The sequence below is a fragment of the Triplophysa rosa genome, linkage group LG2 (genome assembly GCF_024868665.1).
Source record: "Triplophysa rosa linkage group LG2, Trosa_1v2, whole genome shotgun sequence".
Lineage (NCBI taxonomy): Eukaryota > Metazoa > Chordata > Actinopteri > Cypriniformes > Nemacheilidae > Triplophysa > Triplophysa rosa.
Window position 1 is genome coordinate 5840598 of NC_079891.1, and position 21916 is coordinate 5862513.

The 21916-nt window shown below is 35.9% G+C and overlaps 2 protein-coding genes across 3 annotated transcripts; both read right to left on the reverse strand.

The window, feature by feature from the left end:
- Positions 1-90: 90 nt before the first annotated feature.
- akap10 (A kinase (PRKA) anchor protein 10) lies at positions 91-18584 on the reverse strand. Of its 2 annotated transcripts, none has more exons than XM_057350898.1 (15): positions 18352-18584; positions 16953-17000; positions 16139-16324; positions 12066-12635; positions 8500-8598; positions 8098-8182; positions 7384-7507; positions 5515-5651; positions 5268-5412; positions 4952-5122; positions 3708-3817; positions 3510-3589; positions 3017-3069; positions 2771-2866; positions 91-1724 (listed from the first exon to the last, which is right to left on the reverse strand). In XM_057350898.1, exons 1-15 carry the CDS (start codon positions 18371-18373, stop codon positions 1719-1721), a joined length of 1932 nt encoding a protein of 643 aa, XP_057206881.1. In that variant the 5' UTR covers positions 18374-18584; the 3' UTR covers positions 91-1718. The 2 variants fall into 2 exon arrangements, with proteins under 2 accessions (XP_057206881.1, XP_057206873.1); XM_057350890.1 differs by having other exon boundaries at positions 92-1724; positions 3510-3592; positions 18352-18583.
- Positions 18585-19748: 1164 nt separating this feature from the next.
- On the reverse strand, positions 19749-21729 carry selenow1 (selenoprotein W, 1). The gene is made up of 6 exons (XM_057321313.1): positions 21566-21729; positions 21052-21076; positions 20874-20927; positions 20660-20734; positions 20221-20311; positions 19749-20074 (listed from the first exon to the last, which is right to left on the reverse strand). The coding sequence occupies exons 1-5, from the start codon at positions 21592-21594 to the stop codon at positions 20234-20236; spliced, it is 261 nt and encodes an 86-aa protein (XP_057177296.1). The 5' UTR covers positions 21595-21729; the 3' UTR covers positions 19749-20074; positions 20221-20233.
- Positions 21730-21916: the final 187 nt, after the last annotated feature.

A 21916-nucleotide genomic window follows, 5' to 3' on the forward strand; every position in this document is an offset into this window, starting at 1 on the left:
TGATGACTCTGATAAGTGTGAGATGAGCGACTTTATTTAAAATAGTTTTGACTTAAACAGCCTTAAACAGATAACAATTGAAATAATCGACATCTATTCTTAAAGATGCTTTATCTCGTATCAGGAATCTGAAGTATTCCAAACAACATGGAAAAATTGTAAAGCGTCAACACTGCCCTCTAGTGGTGACTTAAATTAGCATCGCACAATGCACTGCAGCGCATTAAAAATAAGTGCAGTTTGTTTAAAAATAAAAAATCATAATTTATTTACCCTCATGTCAAAGACCTGTATATGAATCTTCTTCTGTAAAATACAGTATTTTGAGAAACGTCTCCGTGGTTTTGTGTCCATTCAATGAAAGACAATGGGGGCCAATGTCGTTTGTTTAGCAATATTCTTCTAAATATCTTCCATTGTGTTCTGAGCCTTACAGATTTGTAAAGACTTGAGGGTGAATAAATGATGATTGATTCATTTTTGGCTGATCTATCCCTTTACTTTTTTTTTTTCATTTTTGCTCTATACTATAATCCCATTGGTGTCTATCAAAACAGTTCGACCGAATCTAAAAGAAACGACAAAGACTTCCTCCAGAGACATTTCAACAATATATGTATTTAAATCAAACACAATTAAATATATTATAGATTAAGTACACATATATGTCAGAAAACATATTACTGGTACATAGTACCAAAAGTCTTTTGCCTGTTTCTTGCCCACATCTCAATGAGGTCCAAAGCAACAACTTGAACATGTTCGACAAGCACACGTTTCAAAAGTAACGGTCATCATTGAGATCTGCTCCGACAGAGTTTTGACATATCATACAAAAAGAAATACATAAAGAGACAATCACCATAAAAATAACTAACATTAATATATGGTGGTAAACCAGGAATCCACATTTATACAGGAGATAAACATTACCCTAGCAGTTCAGTTTCCGTGGAGTATTTCTACAGTCTGCACTGATCTAGAAATCGGTAGAGGGTTCTAGAATGAATTCAAGGGGAGAAATCGGGGGAACATTTGCCAGGCCAAAGTTTCCAGTTTCAACTGTAACATCACCAGCAGCACGGGATGGTCCTACAGTAAATCTGCAAATAAAACTGTACATAGTCACCTTGGGTAAATTCGCATTTCTTGTTTTGCATTTTCTTTCTACTAAAAAGACCTAATCACATCATAGCTGTTCTTTAAAACAAGGGAGTGAATGAAAAGATAAAAGAGAGATGCCACATAAGAACTAAGATAATATGAACTTAACACCGGTTTTGGGTTCCTGCGCATTGCCTGTTGGTTGGCAGGAACATTTTGAAATTCCTCAGCTTGTGTCAATATTCTTCAAGACTGGTTCGGAGTTCATTCTGTGGAGTTTGTGTACTGCTTTAGGTATGTGGTTCAGCTAGTTCGCTCTTCTTCAAAAAATAAACACAAGTCCTTCAGAGTGCTTCGAAATGATGGGGCGGATCATATGACTGCATTTTGGCTATTAGTGTGCATATTCCAAACATTCACACTCTTACACACTCTTACACACTCTTACACACACACAAACATGCACAAAATCACGGAATGCTTTTGTCTGTCCTCACTGATAAGCCAACGTGGTTAAAATCAGCGCTGATCTTCAGGTCCTTTTCTGTCTGCAGCCACTAGGTCGAGGGCCTCAGCGGGGGGGATACGAGTGGGATCCACACAGAATGAGAGGGTCATAGCTGATGAAAACACAAGACGTAAGGTTCTTAACAGCTTCTGAAGATATTCAAGTAAAATTTTCATGAGCAAAATTAAAGCTCAAGACATAAACAGTACTTTTTAAAAATGTGTTTAAAACACTAATGCTGGGTTCACACCAAACGCAAATTAAGCGATTTGCTGGAGTAAAAGCAAAGACTGCGAATGACGCGAATCGGGCAGCGCGATGAGACCATTCAGTCGCAAACTAATTTAGCGCTAATTTTGAATAGCGCTACAATAGCAAACAACAACCTTTGCTTTTGTGTTATTTCGCATCCACACTGCTAGGTGTTAGAAGTCCAAGACTATTGACCTATCAGCCATGGCAGCGTGAACAAAAGTTTGATGATTTTGAAAAAGCAATTAATGTATAACGTGTCATTGTTTGTCAAATCAACCTAATTTTAGTAACTGGTTTTCATGATTTTCATCGAGAAGATAAAATAACAAATTTCACCTAAAATTTGGAGCCACGATTCCGCAGATTACTATAAGCGGTTTCATCAGACACACGCCTGGCCCAAAGTTAACTTCCTGTCTGTGTTTGGTTATGCACAATTTACTTCATATTTAATTTATATTATATTAATATGAATAAGTGTATTAAATTAAACCTACTTAACTTATTGATTCTTTGCGGAGGTCTACCGGAAGTTGCGTTTGGGCAACATAACATTTATTTATGTTGTTGCCGATGATGACCGTTAAAAATGTTTTTTTTTCAAGTTTAGACGAATATAACCTAAGAAATATTAAAGATATCTTAATATCTTTTTAGATTCTGGTTCTTAAAAAAATGTATAACCTAATAAATATGGAAGATATGTTAATATCTGGTATCTACATTTATAGGAGAAACAAAATAGAACCCATTTTTAATTGTCAAAAACCAAATGTGGGTCACTTTGCATACAGCTGACGTCTGGTTAAGCTGACACAGAATGACACAAATATTACGACACATGCCATTGAGCTTATAGACTTATATTATAGAACTAAAGAAAGACCAGTGAATGATAAATACTTTTGTTGCCTTCACTTCAGGACTACCATGTTGTCCTTGTTGCATGACATCATTGACGATCATCTTTGCGATCTTCCACGCCATTTCCTCTTGAGCCTAGCATTCAAATAACAGTGCTGCTCTTCACAATGTCCTCTACTGTATATATGACTATACAAAAAAACTGAAGCTCAAATCAATTATGTTAGTGTCCAATTAACAATTAAAAATGTTCACTAAAACATTTGAATAAAAACGAACATGCACCTCGTCTGAGTTGCCTTGCACCCATTTCTTCATTGCTTGAGAAAACATGGAACCTGATAGGAAGAAATCAAAGGAAGAGATTTATTGAGCTGGACAGAGCCGTGAATCCTGCATCCCACTGCTCTCTTCACCACAATCACCCACATCACCTGCTACTTATTGCCATGGCAACACACTCTCTGCTCTCAAACAGAAAGCTGTGGAGCACTTCAGCGTAAGTCACAACTAAAGAGCCCATTCACACGACCCACAACGTGAGAGTGTGTCTGTGAGAGAGAAAGTCTCCTTTACAGCCAAACCCAGAGGAACATTTTTAAAGATATTTTAGCGGAAAATCTGCTTGTAAATGTTTGTTTCTGAGAAATCATTTTTCATGGCATTGCAATAATAATCTTATTTCAGAGTAATAAAAATAATGTGCATTATAGCTTCATCCATACATACAGGCTACATCTAAGTATATGACATTTATTGAGTTTCAATTTAGTCCTACCCTTGGACTTCTTCACATCTGGTTCTGGCTCTGCCTCCCTTATGAACTGACCCAGTTCATTCACCTTTCCAAAGGTCATTCTTCTGAAAGGAAGCGCAACCGATTTACATCCTCGTGAAACACCACCAGAACCAAGTTCTGTGCTTGTGATAGTCCTACGGTGGATAGGATGGAAGTGTAATACAAACGCAGACTCACCCAGCGTATGGTCTCTGGTAGAGAGATTCTGGATCAAGACTGGCGATGTCCACCGTTATCGCCTCATCGAAGTTCTTCAGGATCTTGACCGCCGCTTTTTTAGTACCTTGCTGCAAATAGAAGTAAAACCAATTGTGTTTTAATGATATATATATATACATATATATATATATATACACATTTCTTTATTTACAGTTAAACCTATAGTTAAAATGTATAAATGCCACTGCATCGCTTAAAGGGAAAGTTCACCCAAAAAATGAAAATTCTGTCATCATTTACTCACCCTCAAACCCCAAGACCTGTATACATTTTGTTGTTCTGCTGAGCACAAAGGTATTTAGAAAAACGTGTGTAACCCCACAGTTCTGGGGCACTATTGACTTCCATAGCAGGAAAAACTTACTGTGTTAAGTCAATGGTTCCCCAAAACGGTTTGGTTTTCCACATCCCTTAAAATATCTTCTTTTGTATTCAACACAGCAAAGAAGTTTATAAAGGTTTGAAACAAGTAAATGATGGGAGTAAATAATGACAGAATTTAAATTTTTGAGTGAACTATTACAAAAAATGTTTTAATTTACATTTAAGAAATTATATTTGTTACGTAAAATATTTAGCTAAAAATGTAAGACAACAAAACTTAAAGTTCACCCAAAAATAAAAATTCTGTTATCATTTACTCTGACCTTCGAGTGAGTAGTAAATTTCTTTGTTCTGATGAACACAGAGAAAGATATTTGGACGAATGCTTGTAACCAAACCGATCTTAGACCCCATTGACTACCATAGTAAGAAAATGTTATTTTTCTGTTGAAAGAAGATATTTTGAATAATGTAGGAAAGCAAACAGTTCTGGGGCACTTTTGACTATCATTGTCATTTTTCCTACTATGGTAGTCAATGGAGTCCAAGAACTGTTTGGTTACAAGCATTCGTCCAAATATCTTTCTCTGTGTTCAACCAAACAAAGATAATGGAAACACAGTTTGGAACACATAGAGAGTATTTCTTGACAGACTTTTCATTTTTGGGTGAACTATCCCTTTAAGATAGTGGATAGTGCATTCAGAATTTGTATGGGTACAAACCACTTCAACCTCTACCATTTTAATGAACAGTTAGTCTCGACCCCCTCTGGAACAAACTACTAAGAAATGTCAACAAAATGTCTCATTACCATGAAAAAAAGTTTTTATTCAGCAAATATGAAGAGCTCATTACATTGGAGGATGAGTAATCACCTGGCCTTGCGAACCCTCCGTGACACTTGAGTTGCGGTAGCTTTCCGGGGTCCAGCCCAGGCTCGGAGTGTTGGCATTTCCTCCGACAAACTCATCCACCCGCACGGAGTTGATAAGGTCGCTTAAATACTTGTAGTAAAGGTTGCTGGATAGAAATCCTGGCATGTAAACCTGAGGTTGAGAAAAGCAAGTTGTTACACTGATTAAATATAAGACTAAATGACTAGATGAACACACATACGGCGAATTCATTCACAAACCAGTTGTTGGAACTTGGAACAGTAAATATGTTACTGTGGAAGCAAACCTATCCCACCTTCTCCATAGTGGTCCAGGCCTGTCTTAAAGGAGTGTTGAAGCAGTCTGGGAGAGGTCCACCCTCTCGACAGATATTGGATTCAATCTCCATCCTTACAGAGTCGCCGAAACCCAACGGATTTGTGGCTTGGAGTGAAAAATACCTAGATATACCACATAATCTGTCACATTCTCCATTTTCTTGGAGATACAGGACTCAATAATGATCAAATAATCTGGCAAAACTATGTTGAGAAAAACCATACTTGTCATAAAGGATCATGGCATCATTCTGGGCCTCCTGTCCATCATACTGGCCATTCTTGGCCGCCAACTGATCTTGAAAATTTTCCGCAGCCAGCCAGAACTGCAGCACATTCATTGCATCTTCCTTCTCCATGTACTACATTTACACACACACACACAATCACACACACTTGAATTAAATTTCAATCCCACTTTCTAATAGCTTGGCACTAGTAGGACCAAAATTCAATCAATTTATATACACACACTTGCACTTTTGGAACATGCTGTCATTCAGGAGAAGGTTATGGGCAAATTTTGAAACGCAGCATTTTATTGGTTTATACAGCTTAATGCATAAATACAGCTCTAAAGCTTAAACTCCAATAGGCTATATCTAGAATGATAAAACATTCTGCCGAGCTTGAAAACTATTTAAGTGGAAAAACATAATTTACATAAAAAGTAATATCCAAATGTAATACACTATTTATGCTTTCATTCACTGGTTTTAATAAAATAACATGAAGAATAATATCACTAATGCCTTGCATTTCACAATACATGTATTAATTTTTCTAATAATTCTATCTACCTTATTTCTATACAGTTCTTTTTCTTATGGCTCTACTGTTTGTTGTACAATGTATTTTCTGTAAAGTTGCTTTGCAATGATGCATAACAGTGAAATAAATTAAGCACTAGAAAAAATGTTGAATTGAACTGAATTAGATTAAGCACAATAGCATGCCCCAGAACTGTTTTCCCCTAAATTCTTAAAAATATCTTGTTTTGTGCAGAACAAAGAAAAATATCCAAAAAAAATCTACTGTGGTAGTCAATGGTGCCCCAGAAATCTCAGTTGCTAACATTTTCCCAAATATCTTTCTTTGTGTTCAACCAAAAAGGTTTGGAACAACTTGAGAGTGAGTAAATGATGACGGAATTTTTGGGTGGACTATCCCTTTAAATGAAAGTAAATGAAAGACAAAAGCATTGCTTAGACTATGGAAGCATATTGGTGGCAATTTTCAATTTGAAATGCAATACGCAAAATGGCAATGCAGTATGTAAAATGACAATGCAATTGTGTATTTAAATATACATTTTAAATAACATATGTGCAACATTAAGTGCAAAATGAAAATAACATTTCAATTATATCAATTACATTTGTCAGTTCCTACACTAGTTTTAATATGTTATTTAAATGGATATTTTTAACGCTCTTTAAGTTGCAAAATGAAAATGAAAATGCATTCCCCGGATTGATAATATATAAAACGGTAGCAAAATGAAAACTCAAATGTTATTTTGCCTAAATGCATTAACATTAACAGGTTGAACATTTGGGATTGCATTTTCATTTACACAGTGCGTTAGGCGTTGCAAAATTCAATGTGGACTTGAAAATGCATTTCGAGCTGGCCACGCCCCCTCCCCGATACAGCATCATTGCGTGAAGGCCAAGAGCCTTTATTTAATTATCCATTTAATATCCATTTAAATAACATATTAAAACAAGTGTAGGAACTGACAAATCTAATTGATATAATTGAAATTTTGTTTTCATTTTGCACTTAATGTTGCACATATGTTATTTAAAATGTATATTTAAATGCACAATTGCATTGTCATTTTACATATTGCATTGCCATTTTGCGTATTGCATTTCAAATTGAAAATAGCTACCAATATGCTTCCATATTAGACAACACTAAATGTGGCTTTTCAATGTTTTGTTAAGAAAAAAAAAGAAAAGCACCTTATTGCACATATGTGTCAACATTATCACAGTTAATTAACATTACATTAATAAACATGAATATAATATATTCACATATGTATATATAAACATAGTTGTGTAAATATAGTGTAAACGTAGTCACCTCAGAGAAGTAGAAGAGGGCCGATTCACAGAACAGGATGTCCGCCAGGAACACAGAACCGCTGGTCAGAACCTCAATCTGATATTTACAGAAATAATGGCTGCGCAAGAACTCATTAAAGTGCCTGTGAAACAGATCATTAAACACTTGTGTGCAAAATGACACGCTGGGCTAAGGAACACTTCCGCATACAAATATTTGAGGTGCTTTCTGAGCTATTATTTTTCAAATAAATTGGTCACAGTTTACAGTATGTTAGGGCTTAAAGGGATAGTTCACCCAAAAATGAGAATTCTGTCATCATTTACTCACCCTCGTGTCATTTCACTTTCATTATTTTGCAGAACACAAAAGAAGATATTTAAAAAAATGTTGGTAACCAAATAACGGCGGTACCCATTCACCCTATTGTATGGACACAAAACCAAACAAGCCAATGAGTGCCGCCATTGTTCAGTTACAGACATTCTTCAAAAAAAATTTTTTTGTGTACTTCTGTGTTCTGCAGAAGAATGAAAGTCTTGCAGGTATGAAATGACAAGAGGGTGAGTAAATGATAACAGAATTTTCATTTTTGGGTGAACTATCACTTTAACTACCATGTCCTTGACTATTCAATCCAATTTACATAATATGCGCACACATGTTAATGCATTGTCAAATTTAAATATGCAAAAAATAAACACGATTTGCATTAAGAACGAAGTTACTCACTGTTGTTCTATGATAGAGAAGACGACAGACTGTGCGATGACAAAGCAGTTAGGGTCCACCTGTCCGTCCTCCCCACAGATTTTCGCTGACCGAAATAAAAAAGATTAGACCTATCTAGCATTAAGCAAACATTAGTTACTTACTGTATGTTTAGGAGTTCACAAAAAAACATCAAAATTGTTACATTTTAGTACTGAATCGATGCATTTTTTACTTCCAGCCATTCAATAAGAGTTTTGAGGATACAAACATAAAAAATGATTCAGAATATGTTTTTTAATTACACAATGCTTATTACAATTGGTACTGTGTAAAACATGGGAATGTAGTTATCACCTTGTCCAAACATCGTGAGGTGCAGTAAAGAAGTCATAAAATACAGAAGTCATGTGATTCTCTTACCCACAATGTCATTGCGTATCTGTTCGGTTATGGGAATTGGCCTAGCAGCATCTGGAGATATGTACTTAGTGAAAATGCTAACGGCATCTCTCTCTATACCTTCAAACAGAAGAAACAAAGTGGCACAAAAATTACACATCAGAAATGGAAATAATAATAACACACACATACAATATGCAACCATGTAAAGTACGAATGCAACACTTTGTGACACGAAATGGCAATTTATCAGTCATCATCTACTGTGACAGGCCTACAATTATTAACTATTATGTAACTGCTACACAATAGACAGTGATTTATTTCCAAAAATTAGACCCCTTGCAGCCATAAGACGCAAGGGTCTTTGTTTAGAATTGGATGGGTTTTAAAATTTAATGGGGGTCTATTGAATGGGGAATCTCACCAGTGCCTGTTTAAACGTTGAAGTTTATATAAAATCCATCAAGCCGAAGTAGCTCTTATAAAATGCAATGAAGTGGACAAAGGCTGCTTCCCCTGTCAAGCACAGAAAGCTCCGAGCGCTGAAGCCACAGGCTAAGAGCATTTCACTCTCTTTCTGAGCTGATTTGATGTCTTTCGGCTCAACTGACTCTTTCCGTTCACTACGTTTACAGCCCGGAGCTTCTCCGTATGAGCCACTAATGAATACTCCGCTCTTGACTTTATATGTAATGCAGAGCCTTCTGTTCATTGTAGTCCACAGCCAGGATGTAAATGGGATCGTTTACCAAGTGCGGTCAATAAAACCAATGTCGCGTAGATATTAGAAGTCATTGTCTGATACGAAAGGAATATGTTGCTCAGCACGCGTAATGGTAAAAAGCCATGAACTGTGAAAAACCCATTGTAGTTAAGTACAGAATGTTCTTACAGATGTTAAGGAATGCTGTGTTTATATCTCGAGTTAAAAGGATAAAAGATGCATAATCTGCTCTGCGCTGCTATACACATCACGCATATGGTGTAATGCCATTTATATATTCACTATTTTTATCACTATAGAAACAGAATCAGTGGTTAACATGCATGTTCAACCCTATGAAGCAGTAAATCTAGGACCACAGGTTTATTGAGATCACAGGTCTGCTCTCTCAGCAATGTGCGCTCACACCTGGAACACATCTGTCACATGGCTTAGGCTGTGTTCACATTTGACTTCTTTTTTTGACAAGAAAAAGTTGACAATGGCGCTTTTTTAGTAAAAAAAAAAAAAGCTGGCAGCGTTGTGGTTACAAATAGCAGCCGGCAATGTTCAGAGGCAGCGTTTGTGCACGAAGGCAGCTCAGAGAGACAGGCTTCATAGGCATCGTAACGGAGGTCTATTTAAATTATAAACAAAGTCGTTTCCATAACAACATGCGAGAAGGTGATTGGTCGAGCAGGATCAAGCTAGAAAAAATCCAATGGCAGCCAAAACGCCTGTTGGAGCATAGTTTTGTGTAAATGTAAGTTTCAATTTCAATAACTTTTGATTGCATTTCTAGCGAGAAATTAGTATTGTAGTTTTTAAATATGTGATTGGTTGTTGCAAAGACGCTCTCTGTTTATAATTCAAATAGACTTCTGTTACGCTGCCTATGAAACTGAGCTGCCTTTGTGCACAAACGCTGCCTCCGAAGTCATTGCCAACTGCTATTTGTAAACACAATGATGCCAGCGTTTTTTTTCCCTAAAAAAGCACCATTGTCAACTTTTTCTTGTCAAAAAAGAAGTCAAGTGTGAACATGGCCTAAGCTTGTGTTGTAATATAATGTGACATTCTGTCATTAAATAACTTACATTTAAGTGGTGCGACAGAAGATGAAATAGACAAGACAATGCTTTGTTTTTTAAAAATAGAGTAGAAAAAGGGGATAAAATTAAACATCTGGCATAATTATTTTCATAATTTTAGTTTGACATTTAAGGCTACACAAGGTCATAAAAGAAACTGGCAACATTTGATCAAACCAAAGGAGTAAAAATGTACGTCTGCTTTCCCTGAATAATTTGGTTGAAACAATTATTAATACTTACAAATATGACGTCCATCTTAAAATATGATATCTTATATTTAAAGTTTTATATGACTAGGGCATAAAAAGTAAATGTATAACCATAATAATTTCATTTCAACTTGTACCTCATGAAGAAAATGAAATATGTGTTCAATGCACTTACAATGGAAACACACATGGACTGCAAATTATTGTGGTAACACTTAAACAGAACTTCAGTCACACAAAGTAGTTCCACCTTAAAATAATTAACAATTGCATAAATAGCACGCTGCAGATACTGTCAATAGAGCTTAAATAAAAATTTTGTCATCATTAACTCACCCTCAAGTTGTTCCAAACCTGTATACATTTCTTTGTTCTGCTAAACATAATGAGAGAGTTTTGAAACAGTAATTTTTCCTACTATGGTAGTCAAGTTTGGTTATAAACTTGTTTCAAAACTCTCTCATTATGTTTAGCAGAACAAAGAAATTTGGTTATAAACTTGTATACATTTCTTTGTTCTGAACAAAGTTCTGAACACAAAAGAAGATTTTTTAAAGAATGTGAGAAACCAAACCGTTCTGGGCACCTTTAACTACCATTATAGTTTTTTTAATATCATAGTTAATGATGCCCCAGAACTGTTTGGTCTGTTCTTCAAAATATCTTCCTTTGTGTTCAGCTGAACCCTGTACAATGTCTCTTATATGTTATTATCCCCCATTTTCTGTAAAATAGTCTTTATTTTATATATGCACAATTTAGAATGTTTTAGACTGTAAATAGTATTATATTGTATTGTCATTGTGTTGAATGTCTGTACTAGAAGCTTCCAACACCAAAGAAAATTCCTTGTGTGTGCAAGCACACTTGGCAATAAAGCTCTTCTGATTCTGATTCTGATTCTGATTCTCTGAACAAAATAATTTATAAAGGTTTGGAACAACTTGAGAGTGAGTAAATGTTGACAGAATTTTTAACACGAAGAAAGATATCTGGAAGAATGTTTGTAACTAAGCAGTTCTAGGGCACTATTGACTACCATTGTAGGAAAAAAACTACAACGGTAGTCGATGGTGCCCCAAAATAGTTTGGATTCCCACATTCTTCCAAATGTCTTCTTTTGTGTTCAACAACTTGAGTGAGTAAATTATGTTAATTTCTTGGGTGAACCAACCATAACCCGTTTTGATGTGGTCACACTAGACTTTTTATTCGATTGACTTACATTCATACACACAAATGCAGCAGACATGAAACAAAAGCATAAAAAGAAATCACATTTCACTTTGTTCCAAAGTTCCAAACCAGAACGACTTCCTTTCTTTTGGGATTGACAAAAATAGTAAAAAATGCTTTCCATATAAGGAAGCTGTCAGTCCCTGACATACCGCCTAACACATATATTGTATCTTTTTTTATATGAAATGCCTAAACTGTTTTTGTTTGCTTTCTGTGAACATATTGGGCAACTTATAAGAAGCAATCATATAAAATCAGTTAAAGGACACAGTGCAGAAACATCAGCAAGAACAAACCAATGACATTACACAGAGTAGTTTACTTTAGATCAGTACTTACTTTTCATAAGTTTGTCGTAGAGCTCACGCAGACCACCAGTAGTCTGGCCTTTAACTGGAGTGCCCGTCCTGGAGGCGGACTGTCTGGTGGGTGTTTCTGACCGTAACGTAGGCTGGAGCTGGGGGGTACCAGGCCGGGCCACCCCCTCTGAGCTAATGGAGTTCCGGTGGCCTATCAGATCCCCAGTATGGTTAGTATCCTGGGGGCTGGGGGTGTGGGGTCTGGAGGAAGTCCGGGAGGGGAAAAGGTCCTCGTTGTCCTCCTCGTCCAGAGCCAAGGCTCTTCCGGGGTCGTAGGGGGAGTCCGGAGAGTCGGGTGATCCCGGAGCGGTTGTAGGCTCAGCTAAGGTGCTTTGTTTGACTGTGTTGAGGCTGTGCGCTCTGATCCTGGACCAGCTGGTGGAACGAAAGCTCTCAGCCTCAAACCAGAAGCGGACCAGGTGGTCAGCCGAGCGGGTCTCCATAAGCTGTATGAAGTAGGGCATGGCCACATTATCCCGCAAGATCTGGTCTAGGGTTTTGGACAGCCGAGAGCGTGTCTCCTGAACTAGGTAGTTGACACTAGAGCGACCTGAGAAACAGAAAGAGCCTTTAACTACTCAAAAGCTGACGAATAATTCTATAATAAATGCTGCTATTTCTATATACATTTTATTATTTAATTTTGTAATGTTTGTACCTTCACTGCCTCATTTCAATATGTAATCTAGCATGTACCCACATCATACCCAATTCTCTGCTTACAGTAATATACAGCAGCGGTACACATTAATAAACAAAAAAAGTCTTATAATAGAGCCGTGTCCTCTTGAATAGATCAAAAAGCCACACCTTCCCTTTTCAACACCACAGGACACCAGGACAGTTTGTTTAAGCCAGTGAGCTGAATGCCATACAATAAGGCCAAGGAAAGAAACCAGTATGAAAACGCATGGGAGGGTACGGGATCCATAAAAAGCTGTTATGCACAAAACTATACTCTTTTGTGTCGCATAGATTTGACGTTAGAACCATTGTCCATATCGAAGTCACCTTGCAGCATTCTCCCAGGATTCATGTTGCAACACTGGTTTGTCAGCACATACGTTTCAATGATCCATTTCTTTAACTGTGGTTGCGATAGAGGACAATAAACAAAGCAAAGACATTCTTTCAGAGGGCTGAGAAGATCATGCTGTGGATGACATTTACACCAAGCATGAAAACCAAACCCGCTCAACTATATATGTTTGACTACTCTGAAGTCTAATAAAACGACAAAGTCTAATAAATCAATTTATATATAAATGCATAAAGCAATGAATAAATCATTCATGGTTTAAAACAACGACAGAGTTTTTAGGTCCATGGCATGGAATGATTTAGAGAGAAAACACTGCGAAACTTAAAAAGACATAATTCACATAATAAATAACACATAAAAAAAATTAAGTTTGCTTTGTAGTTTATACTAATAAGGTTTTTGTCTTACGTGACATTATTTTAGTGAAAAGTAGGCTCTTAAAGTAAATCACATTACTGTAATGAGTTACTGTAACAATTTGTTCTTTCATTGCCTATTATAAAGCTGTTGAATTTGTAATTCTAAAACACATCTCATATACTTCACAGTTCTACAACACATTTTTCATACAATGGGTTCTGGGTGGACTTCTTAAGAATGGTTGTTTTTCAGTTGACATTTGAAGTTTTAAAGCTCCTGGATGCTGACAGTTTCCCTAAATAAGACATACAGGATCACAGACATTTTATATTTTAATTCTAATCATTTTAGTTTAAATATTCTACTTCTGAATCAAAAACCACTATTGTAAAAAACCTCAAATTTCCCATAAGACTCAGGTCAGCCTCCAAATAAATAGAGCCGCAGAAAAAAAGAGACCATTAAGAGGCCGTTTTTCTGATTTTAAAATGTACTTTTACATTGTACATGTGTACAACACATGTAGGGAGTGTGTTCAGGGACAACACATGTTGTGTCAAATTTAACACAATATGTGTGCAAGCCATTTTAACACACAAATTGTGTCAGATAATTTAACACACAAATGTGTGTTTTTAAGCAATTAATGTGTTACCATGTAAAGTATTTTTAGTTTTAAAATTACGCCCTCCCTTCAGGAGATAACACATTTACGGTGTTAATCTTTCCAGGGGTATTTTTTTAAATAAAATGCACACTGTGTGTGTAGAAATCTACACAGCATGTGTCATTATACTATTAACACAGTGATGTGTGTTGTTTTTTAACACATCAGTTCTTGCAGTGTATGTGTTTAGGAAAAAATTATTATTTTTGTTTCATTCTGTGAACTACTAACAATATTTCTGCAAAATTTTAAATAAAAATATTGTTTCTATTTGCATTTATGTGCAGAAAATGTAAACTGGAGAAACAGGTCAAAATAACAGAAAAGATGCTCTGTGGGGTGGTTCCCCGGACAAGGTTTAGCTTAAGCCAGGACTAGGCCTTAGTTAAATTAGGATAATTAAGTTGTTTTAAAAAACAAACTTTACAAAACAACATTACTGTGTGCATCTTGAGACAAAACAATCGCAGTGATATATTTTAAGATATGTCAGTGCAAGTTGTTTTCGTTCAAGGCATCTCTAACATTTAAGTTAGTCTAAGACTAGGCATAAGCCCTGTCCGGGAAACCGCCCCCGTATTTTTTCAGATATCTAATATTGCAAAGAAAACAAGTTCATATTAATTTTTAAGCAATTCAACAGTAATATTTGTACTTGTATTTAGGAAAAGTTCAAAATAATTTTTGAAGGGATAACCTGGATTTTTATCACAGTTTTCATGTGTCTTGTCATGCTGTCAGTCTTTCACATTGCTGTTGGATGACTTCATATCACTCCTGAGGTTTGATTTTGTTGAAATTCAACAGATACTGGACTGGAATGCCCACAATACATCTAGAAATGCTTATCTGAAATAAAAACTTGGAGTGGACTCAAACAAACATTGTGTGTTCCGGTAGACCTACGCAAAGAACCAATAACTGTTGAGTTGTTTTTGATTTAATCTAATACAATTAATATACAATAAAATATCAATATAAATTAATATCAATATAAATTAAATGTCAAATAAATTGTAACCAAACACAGACCGAAAGTTAACTTCAGACCAGGCACGTGCGTCTGATTTACGTTTTACATTTGATGACATGCATACCCGCTGTGTGTGTAATGAGAATCACACAGAGACATTCAGAAACACAACAGGTGATTGGATGCATAATGTAAAAAAACAAATGCACTAGTGGAGAGCACAAATGATGTGTGACTTAAATAAATATACTTTCATGTCATGCATATTTGCGTTTACATTTGTAACAGACCTGTTTCCTGTTCTGAAACAGCATGTTCTTATACAGATACTCATCTTCCTTGTGCATGACACAACTAACCCAACATCTCATGTTGTAGTGTGCAGATGTGCTTGCATGATCTAAAATGTAGTTTGAGAGCTCTGAGCACCATAATAATGTGTGTTAAAAACGTAATATATATAAAGTCCATATTGCTCACAGCACTGACATGCATAAGTACACTCCTCTTTCTATACAGCTGACAATAAGATAACAATAGAAAATTGGGGCAAAATATGACCCAGGCATATTCTAAACAGGCTACATAAGGTCCACCTTAGCATCAGACGTATTGAAAGTCATGCTGAAGTGGACGAGTCTATCTTTGAAGGTTTCCACAAATGACACGGCTATAAAAAGCTTAAGAGATTACAGCACTGCACAAACAAATCCACCACGCTGCAAAAAAGTAACTCTCCAGCTACCTCCCTCCCGTCACAAAATTACCCGGCTCATGTGATAAGGCCCACACACACGTCATATTCAGCCATCTGAGTTAGCATATTTGAGTTTAACGCTCAGCACAAAACACAAACTCACTTATCAAAGCACTGACTTCATTAGCACTAAAGCCATATTAGGTCAAGGCTGTACAGTCAGACACAAAGACACAAAAACAAATGAAGGCAGAACATCATTAAAACATTGCTAGACATTTTATCCAGTGTACAATAGTACATGATTTGTATACCTAGGTCTCCAAAGTGCGCTGCCTCCATGTGGCTGGGCTGTTTCTTGAGGATGGCGGTACGGCCACGTGCAAAGGAGTCCATGTTGGCTGAGATAGCATTGATAGCCACATGGCTGGGCCCCGCTGCTTCCAATATAGCATGATTATTACGGCCACTGAAGGATGGGGAGTGTGGTGACAATGGGGCTGGAGAGGAGAATACAGAGAAGAAACATTATTACAAGTTTATTTATTCAATCGTTTAAGGGGATAGTTCACCTTCAAAATGAAAATTCTGTCATTATTTACATGCCCTCGTTTCAAACCTGTATGACTTTCTTTCTTCTGCAAGAACACAAACGAAGACATTTTGAAAATGTTGGTAACAGAAAACCGTTGGTCCCCATTGACAATGCGGACCGGTGGTTTTTGGTTACCAACATTTTTCAAAATATCTTCTTTTGTGTTATGCAGAAGAAAGAAAATCACACAAGTTTAAAATGACAACAGGGTGAGTAAATGATGACAGAATTTTCATTTAGATTTTTTCAGTATTTTTAAAAAAAAATGCAAACAAACCCGAACATATCTGAGAAAGATCCACAAACTGAAGGCACTGGAGGCACATTGACCTTTCCTTTTACATTCTGACTGGTTACTTTCCTTCAAAATCACAGGCGATTTATGCGTACCCAAAAAAGGTCTTGCATCCCAAATGTGACAAACATAATTTAGAAAAAACAAGACCACCGTGAAAATGTTTATGGGTCGGAACTCTTTGCATTTCCTGTAAATAAACAGCAAGACACACAGTAAAGCAGGATAGCACGCTCACCTTTGCTGGCTTTGGGATCTGCTGGTCGCTCGGGTTCCTTTCCTTTAGCTGTGAATGAAAAAACAGAAAATATAATTTACAAACTATAAAAATGACTACGAACACTTTTTATCAGCATCTCAATGCAGCAGATTATTCAGCACCACCGAAACTTCAGAATGCATCGTTTACTTTCTGAGTTTCTCTGTCTTTCTTTAAAATTCATAAATGAAAATGCAAAGCATCCGAGTATTTAGACCGAGTAAATAATTTGCTTATTTCTGAACCTTCCCTACAGTATGTTGTGTTTGTTGGTTGATTTGCATGCATGGGGCGAAGCCTTGCTACTGTTTGTCTGCCAAAACGCCAATTACACACAGACTAGACTCATGGGGCACAAAACTATGAGAAATCGCATTGTTATTTATTTTATTCAAGTGTTGATAACCTCAAAATTGTCCAAATGTCCATACATTAAGCATATATAACATTGTTCCCTCATCTTCACAGGCGCATGTTATATACATTAACACACGTGAGGGAGGAAGAAAACGGATCATGAGACAACACCCATGTCACTGAGAACAAAGAGATGGTTCCTTTAAAATGGGACATGGACTATGAGGGCATCCTTCCTTCCCCTAGGGGGAAGCCACACTAGATTACTAGAGACTCTGAGGTCACAGGCTACATGTTCAGGGGCTTTATTCCGCAAAGGATTGTGGGAAAGATGGGTCATGTTATGTAGTTTAGGCAACACATATAGGCCTATTTTTATATGCTTATCTCAATAAAGACATCATTGATAAATGGACTGACAGCATTAATGCTATAAATTTACAACTAAACTTCACCGTACTATTGATGGACAACCTGTTCATTTTATCACATCAAAGATGCAATGAAAAACTCCTAAATGCTAATGAAATCATAATTTGGAATAACTTATCCAAAAAAAAGTTTTTCCCATTTTTACTTATTTATTATGTAGACCTAGAGAAAATTCTAGTTTCATTTGATTGAAACTGGTCCCAAATTGAGATGCAACATTGGATTTTCTTAGACGTGTGACTGTCAGATGTGTCACTTTAATATTTAACTAAATGTTCACATAACATAATTCATGTTTATTTCAATAATTACAGCTAAGTTTCATTGTAAAACCTAGGAATAGGGTTTCATTTAAATCTATGCACCGTTATCTACAAAATAAAACAAAATGTGCATTTGACACGGTGATATCCGATCTCTCTCACACCTGCAATTGCTGCGACAGCGATGCACAAGAGGAATTTGATGACTATTACTGAAAATAAAATACGTTTGAATCACACATTCGCGTGGATAGGAGTTCAGCACCGGTCCAAAAAGCCCACAGTGTCCAGCGATCATCCCATCATCGAGCAGGGCACTTCCTTACCTTTCCGCCTGAAGAACGACATGATAAATGTGAAGCTGTGAACTGTTCAGCTCAGAGACAACATCCCGCGATCTCCCGTCTCCTTTCATTCATAACCATTTAACACTCGCAGCTTTTGCTTCGACCATCAACTTCGGAGTTCAATGGCAAACGCGAAAAATATCCAGCCCCATCTCAACTGGCCCGCTCGCCATATTGTCAATAAACGGCTCACTTCCGGAGTGTCTGCGGCACAGCGTCGGCTTCTGATGGAATTATGGGAAAAGACCTGACAAATGAAAAGACTTCATTCCACTACACATGAAAACAGCGGATAGATTTGGAACGATATAATATTAAAACATCATGTAAAACATGTATATATTAGAGAATGTAATGCTTGGGTGGATACGTAGTTGACATTTTGACAGTCAAGTGTTGCTATTACGTTACTTGATCTACAACTATAACAAAGTGAACGTTACAGACTCCTAAAATGTATTATAATTTACTTGCATTTAAAAATCTTCCATTTTAATTATTTTTTTATTATTTTATTATCTCTCTATATTTTAAAAGTTTTGATTAAAAATATTTTTTATAATTTAAAGTGGTAATTTATTTTATCACTTAAAAGTCTGTAGACAATGTCTGTGAGGGCATTGTTATTGCTCAAACTGTATTTATACATAACATAACAGTATTTGTGGCTTGACTTCAGTGTCTGTTTCCCTAGAGAATATGTATGATATTTGCTGTTCTTACTGAATGTTTTTCTTAACTTATTCTTAACCATTATTTAAAGGAATAGTTTACCCAAAAATGAAAATTCTGTCATCATTTATTCACCCTCATACTGTTGCGGACCTATATACAATTCTTTGTTAAGTATAACACAAAAAGGTTTTTTACAAACAACTTGAGGGTAAATAACAGAATTTTCATTTTTGAGTGAACTATCCCTTTAATTACCAAATGTAAATATTATATCCAAAAATTATACGTCACATAATGCTTGCATAATATTGTCAATGCAATCTTTAAATAAACTTTATTCTTTAGGATTCCTTTGCAAATCCAGTAATTTTTTTCCATTTTTACTTACTACAGTCATTTGTTCCTCATTTTAAAAAAATGACACGCAGAAATCACCTGAATGGAGGAAGCAGGCTGAGAGCACATAACCTGTTGAATACTATTGGCTTTTTTTCATAACACCCTATTGTCAGACACTTTTTTATAGAATAAATAAATAAAGAATGAATGAATGACTGCTAATAACACATTTCTGCAATCACTTGCTAAAACCCTTGTGTGATCCACACTGCTGTCATGTTGTAAAACCCATCAAACAAAAATTACAAAATGCATTGTTGTAATTACTGTGATTAAAAGTAGTATTAGGAAATGACAGACCAAATATTTTACTTTTTATTAACTTTTATTAACTTTTGCACAAAACAAACTTGAGAACAATACCAAAATAAATCGTTAACTTGTGCATTATAACAGAAGTACACATAAACCAAAAAAGATATCTTCTGTTCAAATCTAATTTTACAGTTTCCCTTATTTTTCCAACCATTAAAGCTGTTATCTAATGCAGTTTAACATAGAGTTTCATGTTCTGAAAGTCTTCTCCCAAGAAGAGCAGATAGCATCAGGCAACATCCGTGCTGAAAACACTTTGGAGGTCACCATCATTGTTGCTCTGCCTAAGAGACAAACAAACAGAGAAGAAAAACTGCAGGTGGAGTAGAGACAGGAGACAGAAGAGAAACAAAACATTATAAGACAACACAGAGAGAGAAAACAATGAAAATGGGTTAACATGCGGAATGTGCCAATGTTATAAGTTTTCAATATTATAATATGATGGCATTTTCTCACCTCTACGACCAGCTTATTTTCCTGTGGCCTTCTCAATGGCACTCACGATTGCTTTCATTTTTGCATCGGAGTCAACAAATCCATCTCCATTCTGTCGAAGAAAGGATGAGGCAAATTAAATATGACAACCCGCACTGGGTCTTAAACATGAACTGTAGCAAACTAGAAAATCAATAAAAAATATATATTATAAAATATATACTATATGTATGTAAAATAAAATATATAATAAAAAAATTATGTTTAGACACATTAGACCAGTGCATTTTGGAAAAAAGAGTGAACTTGTAAAATGTACAATGAAACAGTATATAGAACTATACTTAAAGAGAGGAACCACAGGAAGACATGAGTTTGATATTCAACATTAATCTTAATGGTGAACAACACAATATATAAAATGTGATTTATCGAAAAAGCAGATAAAATAAACTCTAACCTTTTTTGAGTGCACCAACTTTCCATTCACTCCCACCTCAAACCACCCGGTGGTAGAGGGTGTGCCCTCACCGGTCTAGGAATGGAAAATAATAATAAAATAACAATGGGAAGATAAATGAGGAAACCATGCAGATCAAAAGCCATTATACATTGTGCACATAAATAAATAACAAAAACAAACTGGTAAAACTACAATCATATACAATACATACAATCTCAAGTTCGCCTGGAAATTCATCCTCAAGCAACGTCTTGAGTTTGGTGAACTATTTACAAAAGGAACATAGAAAGAGCTCATGATGGCATGGACATGACAATATTTTTCTGCAAATTAATATACATTACTAATTATTTATTAAATATTATAAATGTCAAAATTATGAAACTTACCTTGGGCCTGTACCCTCATCCACCACTAGGAGATGAAAAAAAAACATTTAGACGACAAGTTACTCCCTTCGTTGTTTGAATAGTAAATTCAGTTGCATGATGTAAATTTGCTCTTGAGTTGCTTGTCATTAAAACATTTAAACACATTTGTTTAAAGGCAATTGACGCACAAATGATTTAGCCAATGTATGATTTGCCTTTATGCTTGTCTTGTTAGTTCATGACAAACAAGCTCTAACATTACCGGTTTATATCTAAGCAATTATTTTGACGATACTGCTTAAGGAGACACACCTAGCATCAATGACTAACGAAGTGCAGAATAATACACGTAACGTTAACTGATACAATGCGTTTTAATGAGCTCTGCACTGACTTTTATCTGACCGATTTTAACATGATTTATTATCGATTACAAAACATTTGCCCTAAAAACATGAGCCATAATTTTTACATTCAAACGTCTGAATCTAACGTTATATATATTAGGAGCATAAATAGTACAACGACCTACCAGTAAATTATATGAACTTTGACAGCCATCCTTGATAGTTGTTGCAGGTCGTTTATCAGGGTTAAACAATAGTTGCGCAAACCCCTGCGAGATCAGTCACTGTACTGAAAGAAATGCTTTCAGTTCTGCAAAATATTCCGCTGTTGTTGTTACGAAAGATTGGAGGCGGAGCAATTTCGCAAGCCCAACCCCTTGACTTCATCTACTTGTGTACTTCCGGTACACAGTTTTCCTAACGAGGAAATTTTAGTAGTCATATGTGAGGAAACGGACATACTAAACAATTAACACAATTTATTTTAAGAAGCTTCGAGATTATGACATTTTACTCATGATATTTTACCCATAATT

Excerpts from the sequence above, each read along its gene's own strand:
- akap10 (XM_057350890.1), bottom strand. The coding sequence starts at position 18,373 with ATGTCGTTCTTCAGGCGGAAAG. Across the intron at positions 12,636-16,138 it reads AGCGCACTTTGGAGACCTAG|GTCGCTCTAGTGTCAACTAC; the intron begins GTATACAAATCA and ends TCTGTTTCTCAG. Across the intron at positions 5,652-7,383 it reads CCCTCTTCTACTTCTCTGAG|TACATGGAGAAGGAAGATGC; the intron begins GTGACTACGTTT and ends GTGTAAATGTAG.